The 13,044-nt window shown below is 46.0% G+C and overlaps 1 protein-coding gene across 1 annotated transcript in view; it reads left to right on the plus strand.

Moving 5' to 3' along the window:
* The window catches only part of MND1 (meiotic nuclear divisions 1), a 403,567-nt gene that overhangs the window by 83,756 nt on the left and 306,767 nt on the right, over positions 1–13,044 (plus strand). Inside the window, exon 2 of the mRNA XM_086962315.1 lies at positions 7,368–7,433. Coding sequence (XP_086818441.1) covers positions 7,368–7,433 — 66 coding nt within the window. The remainder of the gene's footprint in view (positions 1–7,367; positions 7,434–13,044) is intronic.

Consider the following 13,044-nt stretch of genomic DNA (forward strand, 5'->3'; position numbering starts at 1 on the left):
ATTCTAAGTGTGCAGTCATTCTGGAAGTTTAAAACAACGATAGATTGTGTACATGCCTTCTGCATAATTGCAAGCATAAGCCAGCTGTGTTAAGATGGTAGCAGGTTTTCTTCATTATACTTCTATTTTTTAAATTTATCTTGAATCGGTGACAAAACTTTGATTCGCACCTCAGACCTGTTGGCATTGCCAGTGCTAATTGTGTGTTGGTTGTCCAGCACATCTGAGTCAGTCTTTTGTCCCATGGTAAACTGAACTCTTGCATTTGGAAGTGTCTTGGAGGCCCCAAACATATATACCACACTATTATGTTTATTGTAATTTTGAAGAGCAGCTAACCATCTGTTGTGTTTTTGAAGAATTCCATGTGCTGGTTCATATGTTTAGATTTCGAAAGCTAAACATACATGTTATTACATATAGGCTCTTCAAACGTATGCACCAGCTTACGTTCAGCTATTTGTCACTTCCTTTTACTCTATATAGTATTCATTCGGTGCTTAAGAACACTGTAAGGGATAGGCCTTCATCACTATTCGGTAACCCCAGATAGTGTTTCACTCTTACCTAACAATACTCTTTTGTAGGTCGAAGCTTACCAGACAGCGGAGCTGTCTGAGTTGCGAAAAAGACTTCTTGTGTGTGTTCTGTCAGCTTCCCAGGAATACATCCCAACCACTGCTTACCATTGGATTTGTGGTTTGTACCTTGCATTTTCCGGACTCCTATTTGCTGGCTTTATTTGTTTTAGGCTGTCCAGCATGTCTTTGTCCCCCCTGTGGAGCAAAGCTTATTCAACAGAGCTTGTTGTATTCTTACATGAGACCTTGCTTTCTGTAAACTGGCCTTTTACATTTTGTTCTTATCTTGTCGCATTTGCTGTGGGTTCAAAGACAGAGGTCAAATGTCAGGCTCTGTCTTCCGAGGAAGATTGGTGATTAATTTTCTTTTTCAGACTTCAAAGTGAAAAAATGTATATGACAATCTTGCCAGGTACTGGAAAAGAAAAGATTTTTTTTTCTAAAACACAACAAAATTTAAATGTCTGTAAATGAGCTGTACAAATATTTCAGAATATATTAAAATTAGGAAAGCACATTTTTTCTAATAGTGTAGTTTATTTTAATATGATCTAAACAAATTAGCACACTACATGCGTGGTAAATGTGCATGCGTTGTATTGCATGCATGGTAAAGGTACTGCATGGTTAAAACCGTGTTGTAATGTCTGTCTCGCTTTGTGTTCTGTATAGGTTTATCAGTAAACTGTATGTGTAAAAGTGATGTTCATTTCAATTGAGAATGTTTTGTCTGTAATGGCAGTGCGCTAACTTACCATTCATACTCTACTCTATGCCACTCTATTCCACTCTACGTTACTCTATTTCACTCTACGCTATTCTATTACACTCTACTATACAACACCCCACCACAAGACACTCCATGCCGCTTCACCCTAGGCCACTCTACTCCACTCTCTGACACTCCACTCTCTGACACTCCATACCACTCCTTGCCACTACTCTACGACACTCCATACCACTTTACTCCACTCCACTGTAGACCACTCCACTGTAGACCACTCCACTGTAGACCACTCCACTGTACACCACTCCATGGCACGCCACTCTACTGCCCCGCCACTCTGCTGTCCCTCCACTCTATGCCCCTCAACTCTGACACTCTACTTAACTCGGTGCTACTCCATTCTGTTCCATCATACGCCACTCCACTCTAGGCCACTCTATTCCACTCTACTCCACTCTACTCCACTCTACCTCTACTCCACCACATGCCACTCCACTCTATTACTCTTCTACACCACTCCACGACACCCTGCTCAATGACACTCCAGTCTACGATGCTTTATTTCACTCTTCTCCACTAAACAACACTCTCCTTTATGCAACTAACCTTTAGGCATGCTGAACAGCATCCACACTTTTGTACAACATGACCGAAAAACGTTGGCAAAGTCATTATCTCTTGGCTTTGCCAATGCTGGTTTGCTCAGTCAATGCTGCCTGTGCTTCCTGCTATTGGTGGTCTAACAGTGGCTTAATTCAGATGAGTTTCTGTCATTCCTGGAGGGAAAACACTCTTTTGGTGGTTTGATGATGCATCCAATGAGATGGTTGGTTCTCTCTTGCTCGTTGGGGGATGTTGTACTCAAATCTCTCTTTGAGGTTAAATAGTGCTTCCAATGCAGTGCTTTTCTGTCTCTCCTGTGGGACATCATAAGGTACATCCTTTGCAGTTTAACAGTTCTTAATTTATAATACCACTATTGGCACGGGCCTCTTCCATTCTTTTGTAGACTCCATATAATATTTAATTGGTGGGTTATCAATGTTTCTGGTGGGAGGGAGGATCCTCTGCCCCTCGTGTTCTATTTGTTATGTATTTATTACTATTGCTATATACAGGCTACACAGCAACAAGTACAGCAAGAATAATTAACAAATACAAAAAGCACTCACTCTGCAAACAAACTCTGTACTCTTCTGGTACATGTCTTCAAGCCATTTTATATATCCTAACAACAACGAAATATGTAGAACCTGCAACAACAAAATGTGTAGAAACGGTAGGTCTCATTTAAGTAACTCCATTGGTGGTTTAGCAGTGCTCCATTGGTTTTACATCAACAGCATTTGATGGATATTATATTGTCTACTCTTTTTTTGTTTTATAGCACCTAGTCTTACATCATGCACCAATTCAACAGCATAATGGACCTCACCACCTCATACTGCATGTAGGCAGGGCAAATGGAATTTTGTAGTCACTGTATTTTTTCAAATGTATGGGTTTACCAGGTTTTCCTCCTAATCTGCCATTTGCTTCATAATTTGCAGATTACAACATATGGTTCAAAAGTTACTTAAAGTTCACAAAATATGAAGGCCAACAGTCATAAAGCCTTTGTAAAAGATAACTGGGTCACTTTTCAGTTTCTATAATAAGACCTGTTCTCAGACAGGATCAATATGTACTAAAATGAGAAAATAGAGAAATTATACTGCTTCAGAATGTACTACATTATAGCCACATAATGTTCCTTTTCTTGCATAATTTTATGAACCTACAAACATAATAAAGCTCCACTATGATATATAATTCTACAGGCCCTGCATATAGGCCAAACCACACAGTACACCCTTCCATCCATGCACTCAGAACGGCGCCCAGAAGACCAGTGCAAATCCAATATCTTCTGACTTGCTAGTGGTATGAAGTGCTATTCAAATAACAAAATCAGCCCAACCAGAAGCGCTTTGTGTCTCGCAAGCGGAAGAAAAACCATTATATCCGCCATCGTCCACAAAAACACCATCCGCATCACGACCAACTTCGACAACACCCCCACCGCCGCCGAGCACCTTCACTTCCAGATACACACCAACCCCAAGACCACCCTCAGAGGTACTCTCATCTACAGACCCCCGGGACCACGCACACAATTCAGCGAAGCCATCGCAGACTTCATCAGCCCTCTTGCCCTCACCCCCTCAGACTACATCTTCCTGGGGGACCTCAACTTTCACCTGGGAAACAACAATGACAACAACACCGCCACCCTGCTGGCCAACCTCGCCAACCTCGGACTCAAGCAACAGGTCAACACCCCTACCCACTACGCCGGCCACAGGCTTGACCCAGTCTTCTCCTTCAGCCACTTCACCGGACTACACTGGACAGATCACCGCTGCGTCCACTTCAACTTCAGGAAAACCACGACCCACCACCACCCGCAACAGGCTCCCCGAAGATGCTGGAGTATGATCACCGCCGACCAGCTCACCACCTCCCTGAGCCAGAACCCTCCCACCAATACTACAGACTCCAACGAAGCAGCCCGCAACCTCACACAGTGGCTCACCAACTGCGCCGATGCCCTTGCACCGATGCCCTTGCAGACCCGGCAGCTAGAAAGTCTTGTGGTTCACCAACTACCTCAAAAACTCCAAGAAATACTGCCGTACCCTCAAGAAAGCCTGGCGCCACGACCAGTCAACAGGAAACATGATAGCCCTCAAGAACGCCATCTGCAAACACCACGAGCTGATCCGCACCACCAAAAGGACAGCATTCAGAGAACGACTGGACAACAACACCCACAACAGCAAGGAACTCTTCAGCATCGTTAAAGAGCTCTCCAAACCCAGCCCCAGCAACGACGACATCACACCCTCGCAAGACCTCTGTGACTCACTCGCCTCGTTCTTCCACCACAAGATCACCGACATACACAACAGCTTCGGCGCCCAGACCATGCACCCAACCACCGAACCAACACCCCCCACCACCACCCTCTGCACCTGGACCTCCGTCAGCACTGAAGACACCACCCACGTGATGAACACCATCCCCTCCGGCTCCCCAGCTGACCCCTGCCCACACCACATCTTTAACAAAGCCGACTCCATCATTGCACCCCAACTCCGGAACATCATCAACATCTCCTTTGCATCTGCCACCTTTCCGGAGAGCTGGAAACATGCAGAGATCAGCGCCCTCCTGAAGAAACCCACTGCGGACCCCACAGATCTCAAGAACTTCCGCCCCATCTCGCTCCTCCCTTTCCCTGCCAAAGTCATTGAGAAGACCGTCAACAAACAGCTAACCGCCTTCCTCGAGACAAACGGCTCCCTCGACCCATCGCAGTCCGGTTTCCGAGCAAACCACAGCACCGAGACCGCCCTCATTGCAGCCACCGACGGCATCAGGTCCCTGCTCGACAACGGGGAAACTGCTGCACTCATCCTCCTCGACTTATCGGCCGCATTCGACAGTCTGCCACCACACCCTAACAACCCACCTCCACCACGCCGGGATCCAAGGAAAAGCTCTGGAATGGATCACCTCCTTCCTCTCAGACAGAACTCAGAGAGTCCGCCTCCCCCCTTCCGCTCAGCGGCCACCAAGATCATCTGCGGCGTTCCTCAAGGCTCCTCGCTCAGCCCCACCCTCTTCAAAGTCTACATGAGCCCCCTCGCAGCCATCGCACGCCAACACAACCTAAACATCATCTCCTACGCTGACGACACCCAGCTGATCCTCTCCCTCACCAACCACCCCGCCACCGCCAGAGCCAGCCTCCAGGAAGGAATGAAAGACGTTGCGGAATGGATGAAGCTCAGCCGTCTGAAACTGAACTCGGACAAGATGGAAGTCCTCATCCTAGGACCGTCCCCCTCCGCCTGGGACGACTCCTGGTGGCCCCCTGCACTGGGCACCGCCCCAAGCCCACGGACCACGCACGCAACCTGGACTTCATCCTGGACTCCTCCCTCACGATGACCAAGCAAGTCAACGCCATCTCGTCATCCTGTTTCAACACCCTACGCATGCTCCGAAAGATCTTCCGGTGGATCCCCACCGTAACCAGAAAGACGGTCACCCAGGCCCTCGTCACCAGCCGACTGGACTACGGGAACCCTACGCGGGAACCACAGCCAAACTACAGAAAAGACTCCAGCGCGTACAGAACGCCTCTGCACGACTCATCCTGGACATCCCCCGTCACAGCCACATCTCTGCCCACCTGAGAGACCTGCACTGGCTACCCGTCAGCAAGAGGATCACGTTCAGGCCCCTCACCCACGCACACAAGGCTCTCCACGACATGGGCCCCAAATACCTCAACAACCGCCTCACGTTCTACACACCCACCCACCCACCCGCCAGCTCCCCTCCGCCAGCCTCGCCCTCGCCACCGTCCCACGGATTCGCAGAACTACCACCGGAGGAAGATCTTTCTCCTACCTGGCGGCCAAGACATGGAACTCCCTCCCACCCACCTACGGCTGACCCAGGACCATCTCTCCTTCAGGAAGCAACTCAAGACCTGGCTCTTCGAGCAGTAGCAGCACCCCCCGCCCTCCCCCTCTCAGCGCCTTGAGACCCTTGCGGGTGAGTAGCGCGCTTTACAAATGTGCTTGATTGATTGATATATAAATAGCAATACAATGGATGAAGATCTACTTGCTGTCTGTAAATGTAAAGTGGTGAATATTTTTGGCAATAAGCAAACCTGTGTTTAAAAAGTAGTGCATTGATTTTAAAACATACTATCATGTTGTCATTTGCAAATTAAGGAATCTGCTCAAGAATCTGTGCACTATTAATGTTATCATGTTGAACTCATGAAATGTACATCCGGGATGAAATGAAAGGTGATTAGTAGATTAAAAAATGGGAAATTGCAAGTTGTAATCATGTTATGTTTTAACTTCATTCTGTAGTGGTCTCCTCACTGCACGATTGCCCTAAAAATAACAAAAAAACACGATCACACATAGAAATATGAAAAGAACATTTTTATTTTAATATTACTTTTAAAAAATCACGTTTATATATTCCGCCTGTCTAGGGAAACATAATTGGTTTATAAAAAGTGAAATGCAATAAAATGTTCCTTTCACATTTCTGTGATTGATTTCTTTTGTGTGTCATCATGCTTATAAAAGGTTCACTCAAATTAGAAACCTGTAACAAAGGGTAATACTGTGGTTAAACAAATTAGTGTTAATTGGTACTTAAGTTTAAAAACTCATCAGTTTTCACTAAATAAATAAAACGCGGCTGGTGTTATTTTTGTTCTTTCAAAAGGTTCATTATTTGATGTTCCTGTCTTTGTTTCCTGCTTGTGCGTTTATCCGCCCTGAAACAAGACACGTTTCCATATAATTAAGTGAAGAATGATATTGAGTTCCCTTGTCGTAGCATCTCCTCAGCCCTCCTCCTACTAATGGAGGATGGTGCCTGGGGGTTAGTAACACCCCTTGAGGCCACGTTTCAAGTGTATGCAAAGGGCAGGAGAGCAAGGCGACGACAGGAACATTCGGTCCACAGGGAACGGGAGACTTCCAACCCCCCCTCAGTTTGAGGCTAAGGAAAGGCGACGTCTTCTCTGCAAAATAAACCCTATGCCAGCTTCCAACCCGGCTTGTGCCCATATGACCATGCTAACGCTACTACAGAACTGCTCCGAAGGCAATGAAACAAAAAAGAACTCCCAAATACTGTGCTACCCTCCTTAGTACTACTGCTTAACTAATCCTAAATGTCAAACTTACGTCATTTGCAAATGCTTATTTAAGTTGGTGTGCAGCTCGCTCGTCTGAATATGTTCACGATGTAATGTTGATCCCGAGTTCCTGTGCTCAGCGGCAAATATATGGTGATGGAATCAAGTTAGTGCGCGTAAATGGAATCACCCATGTCAGACATTTTGGAATATTGATTGTAAAGTAAATTCCGTCACAGTTTTGTTTCAATTTCTCTTTGAATTGGTGACTCCAATACAAGTAACCTTGTTAAAAGAAAATGGAGTTGAAATAATGTCATTTGTTATGTTGCAGTCTAAGAAACGAGGACTCAGCGTCGAGGAAAAAAGAACACGTATGATGGAGATTTTTTTTGAGACTGTAAGTTTTATGCATGCGCCTTCACTTCTAAACCATACTGTTGGTATCTTGTCTTAAATTTGTCCCCAAGTACAGAGTTTTTTGTACATTTATTTAGCATCCTTTTTATGGGCACACTCAAAAGTTTAGGTTTCAGATAACCACAATAGACCCACATATATTGTCGACAAATGTATTTGCTCTTCTCGCAATCTAGGCTCTTTAAGGTGTGGGAAAAGTGACCTAAAAGTGGGTCTGTGGTTTATACTTCCCATTATACACACCACTGGTGTTGGAAACTTTGTCCAGTATAGTACGGTAAAGTATTGTCAAGCTGAAAAAATTCTACCCTTCTGATTATCTACTGATGGTAAAATTACAGTCAGGGGTATGATCTCGAGTTATAACAACATCGCTGTTAATAATCGACCTTACGTGTAGTTATATTACCTGACAAAATGGTTTTAATTTCCGCCTTTAGTACCATAACATTGCGAGCTGATCTTACAAAGGGCTAGAACTAGCTGTTGCGTCCAGAAGCTCAGATTTGATGTGGTTACAAGTGCTCAGGTATTGAAAGAAGTTTTTTTTTTTTGCTGCATGGTACTTCCCCCCCAGTTCACTCCAGTTTCTGACCGACAGTTGTTTTCCTGCCTATGACATTTGTAAGCTGGAACTAATACATTCTGCCATTTTTATTATGTAAATAAATTACAGCGAAAATGACTAGCTGGTACAGGGGCATTCACCTCAAAGTGGAAATTTACTGATGTTGGTACTTCTTCTGGAACGACCACGTTTGACCAATGTTCCTTGCCTCTTCTACGGAGGTGCCAAACTTTATTCTCACCCATCTATCCAAATCTTATCTGCCACTCTCTAGTCTCTTTAAATATAGAAAGTCGTTTTTATGCTTGAAATATCAGACACGTCTGTTAGTCTCTAGTCATATGCTTCATTCCATGTAACAAAGTGCAGAGAAAAATATTCACAAAATGGGTCGTTGCGTGCTTTTTTTGGCTTTATATACCTCGAATGTCTGTGGAACAGATCCCGAATTGGCATTTAGCCTCCATCTGTGGTCAAATGGTCAAAAAGGTTTATTGCATAATTAATTAAAATTATTACAATTTTCACATGATAGATTATAATACAAAATGTAAATATGTTTACTAAAATTAAGTCTCCTCCTTTGTTATCTGTGATTCACCAGCCCAGTTCATTTGTATAATTTTAGCACCGATATATTTTCCAGGGGAAACCGTTGGGTGCCCTCCACTCTAAAAAGGGGGGGCAGGGAGGTAATAGCTGCATGCTTTAAAAACACAGTTCAAAATTGGAGAAGCATTTGCTTAACCTAAAACAAGTTTGGTCGCGGACTTAAATTGCAATGTAATTACTGCTTTGACCATTATCAAATTGACTTCCAGTGATGACAGCCCCCAAAGATTACTTAATAACTAGTTTTGGCAAGCTATGTCTTTCACAAGGCTCTACTCTGCCCTTTCTGGGTGGATCGTGTAGAATACTGTAAATTCTGGTGCTTTTTAGATCTGGCTTGACAGCACAGCTGGCACATAAGCTTATGTGATCAACAGAAAAAGATTTAAGAAGAACCACTGAGATGGGGGATTTGCCTCCTCCCATATGTTGGGTGCCTTGCATTTGATTCATCGGATTTTGTGTTGCTCCCACTGAAAAGTAGTGCTTTTAGCTTTTGAGAAAGTTTATGCTCAGTACAGCAAGACTGAGTTAGGTGCAGTGGCGAAACAATGAGCAAGCGATGGACGTGATGTTTATTTTTAAAGAGTTAAAATAATTGCAGTAGGCCAACGATGGTGAAACTGGTCTTGGTTGCTTGTGTTCCGGTTCCAAAAGAACCTGGCTTGACAGTTTAGACTGGACTGTTCCTACTGGATCGAGTCTGGTTTGCATATGGCTGGGTCTAGTCTGAGGCTTTATGGGGGGGCAGAAAACCAGGGCCCGACTTACCAGGAGCTGAGATTAGTTCAAGCATCCCACCTATTACTTTTTTGTTTACTCCAGTGCGATGCCCAAAGTACGACAGGTACGTCCGGACGTGTGTTCCGCGCTCACTGAGCTACTGGAACCAAGATGCTCCCAACTGAAGAGCCTGAACTAGAACTAGAGCGAAAACCGGTCTTGGGTTGCTTGTGTTCCAGTTCCAAGAGGACCTGGCATGGAAGTTCAGGATGAACTGTGCTCAGCCCCTATAATGTCTGACCACAGGATTTTGGGGCTTTTGTGACTGTGGCTGACCGGACTGCCGCTGATGAAATCTAAAGTCTCTCAAGAAGACCCGTAAAGCAGTGAAATAGGCCTGTTGTCCCACTGAGTCTATTAAAGGTGCAGGGACTTAGCTTTGCTTACCTAAACCTCTCCAGGGCTAAATTCGCTTTTATCTCCAAACAAGTGGGGGGGAAGTCAGAGAGAAGGGCTACGACAGTGGCTTGCGTATCTGTGGAAAATCCCAATGTGCAAAGTCAAGGATGACGGCCTACCATGGCATAGGACTCCTACGGGGGAGCCACTTAATAGTGTCCAGGCCTGATTTCATGACCTTCCTTAATGACTCAGAAAAATGGGCCATGATGTCATTTAAGACATGAGGGACAAACAGTTGGGCCATGTTCCATAAGGCATGAGCGTATCTCGCCAAGAGGCAAGTGGTGTTCAAAGATTTTAATGCCATACTTCCGGTAGAGAAATCGTTCTTGTCCCAAGCTTCTAGGCATTTAGATTCTTTGTCCGACAGGATTGTCGGAAAAGTCCCTGACATCTGTCTCGAAGAACAAGAAGCTTGTTTGACCAATCTCGCTGGAGACAGATGAGTGGACTGGAAAGGGGAGGTTGGAATCCTTAGGGGCAGGCTAATAGCGCCTTATTTCCAGTCTATTCATTGTGAGTCCAGAAGCCGGTTTCTCCTATGATGTCAGTACCTGCTCCAAAATGGTATCATTGAAGGGAAGTAAACGTTCACGGTAAGGAATGAAGGTAAAAGAACCTCAGTAGGCACATTCGTTTTTATGTCAACGGAGGGGAGAAGTCATTTCAGTACCTCTGCTGCCTTGCTCACCGCTGTAAGGAAGACTCCACTTTAGGACCTGGAGGCCCAAAGGGAACTCCCATCATCACGTCCGGTGAGGTGTCCAGGCCACTAGCCTGCAACTTCAGCTATTTGATCTGGGAAGCCCTGGTCTGGTCCCTCCACAGTCCCTTATAGATTGAGGGGTTTCGAGTCCAAGCCAAACAGCTTGTGAATTGTAGAGCCATTTGGTATTGACACTCCTGTTCCTCCAAGAACCTTTGGGCCTGTCTCCTCAAACTGTGTTCTTGTATCGGGTTGGACACAGGGGGATCCAGAAGCATTAGTGGTGGTGTCTCATTCAGCGATAGCAGACACGAGGATGGTTGGGAAAGCGGTGTCGGTGGCTCGGGTGAGGTGGGAACTGCCATGGCAGAATGGGTTCTAGTGCTGGCTCCAGGAGGGGTGGGGGGTTGCTTGCTGAGCTGCATCCGGTGGTGCAATGAAGACTAATGGTGACTCCCAGGATCAAGAGGGCATCTAAACAACTTACCCTTCAATGAGTGCTTCTTATGTTTCATGTGTTTTTTCTCTTGCCAGAGGAGTCTGAGGCCCGGGCCATGGAGTAACAAGTTTCTTTTGTTTGTCACAGACCCATGCCATTAACAGTTTAACTTCGGGTTAATTCTGTGGGACGTCTTAAAGAATTCGAGACATGGTCTGACCTCAAGCACCAGAGACAGTTTGCATGTGGGTTGTGATGGACATTTGTCCCTTGAAGCCCATATAAGGTCTAACAAAATGCAAAAACTCTCTGAGAGCGAGAGAGCTCTAGATCCATGTTGAAGACACAGAAAAAAAGGGATCTGACTTTGTTGCATTTGAATGGGTTCTATAAGGCTTCGGTGACATTGGGTGTCAGTTCCGGTGCCCACACAATGCCAGCGGTCTATTCCAGCATCAAAAAGCTTGATGTTTCCAGATCAAGCCTGACGCAAGGGTTTCTTTACAGTGAGATGCAGGGTAAGTGCACCTCGTATTTTTTTTGGCCCTATGGGTTCGGAAGGTGCCCCAGCTGAATATCTACCGGCGGGTTTGCCCTCTTCTTCACTTGGGCCTTCTGGATCCATGCACAAATCCATGACCTTTACCAGAGTCCATTCCAGTGGCTCCGATCCCAACGCCCGACCCCATCATCATTTCCGGATTCTATACAGAGCTGGAAAGTGTCTCCCTCTTTAGCCAGGCCTTGTGGAGAATATGATTGGGATGGATCTGAGGATCCTACGGTTATCCTGACTCCCTTGAGGCACCCTTGGCTGAGTATAACTCGTATGAAAATTGGCTCATGCCAGTGGTCTGGACACCTCACCTGACACTGGCCTGGTCTCTGCTCCTAGTGTTGCTATAGAGGAAGGGGCCTCATTTGCTATGGTAGTGCGAATTAGGACTGATGGCCTGGAACTTATGCTGCTCTCTCTGGCAGTCAAGACCAATGTCTTGACGGAGGTACTTCAATCCAGGGTAGCCCACACAGAACCTCTTATGGACTTTAATGAAGCAGTCACTGGGACCTGGGCTAAGCCCTACACAGGCGCGCCTGTGCACAGGACGATATTTGCCACTATTGGCCCACTCATAGCGATACAGGATTTCTTACCCAACAACCCACCCCAGACAGCGTGGTCATCCAGGCCTCCATATCCAAAGTTAGCCTTGCATGTTCCTTACCACACCTCCATTTAGGGAATCCAAGAAGTTTGACAGAATTGGCAAGATAATTTTCTCTTCAGACACCTTTGCAGACAGGGCAGTGAACATGGTTTGATTCTTGGGCTGGCATTCCGACTAGTTTGGGACTGCTTTACGCATGTGCTGCCCATGGTTTCGGAGGAGGCCTGAGCCACCTTGACCCAGGCTATTGCAGATCGCAGAGACACCGCAAAGTTCACGATACGATGCGAACTGGACACAACAGACTCACTAGGTAGAGCAATTGATTTGTCAGTGACTCTACATCGCCATGCCTGGCTGAAGTCAACTGGCTCCTCAGGGGATGTCTGGCATCCCTTATGGACATGCCCTTCGATGGTGCTCATCTATTTGGTGATAAGGCAGATTCAGTGCTTGAGCCCTTTAAGGGCAGTAGGGCCTCCACCTAGTTGTTGGGACTGTTCATGGCTCCACACTAGCCTCACTCTGACTTTCGCTCCTTCCATAGCTACGGTGGGGGCTACCAGCTGCGTCTAGTTCCACTTAGCCACACTGCCAGCAGGCTTCTCAGTTCTTTTGTGCCACGGATGCAGCTACCACAAGCCTCTTGGGACCTAAGCGCAGAGATTTGCCTAGTCCACCACCTCTTCTACAGCCGCAGCCTCCAAGCCCCTTTAATATACCTTCACAACATCACGGCAAACAGTCAGCGGCAGGATCAAGCTCCACCTATTACGCTGGCAATCCATAAAGTTGAAAATAAAAGTGATACTTGAGATTTTTCTGCTGGGTCAGTCCTTTCCATTGACTGAAACCCTGCTACCCGTGCCACCATCCTTAGATTGGCTGATGGAGGAACATCTCTCCCTGCTG

Source organism: Lissotriton vulgaris, chromosome 3_1 (assembly GCF_964263255.1).
Source record: "Lissotriton vulgaris chromosome 3_1, aLisVul1.2, whole genome shotgun sequence".
NCBI classification, from domain to species: domain Eukaryota; kingdom Metazoa; phylum Chordata; class Amphibia; order Caudata; family Salamandridae; genus Lissotriton; species Lissotriton vulgaris.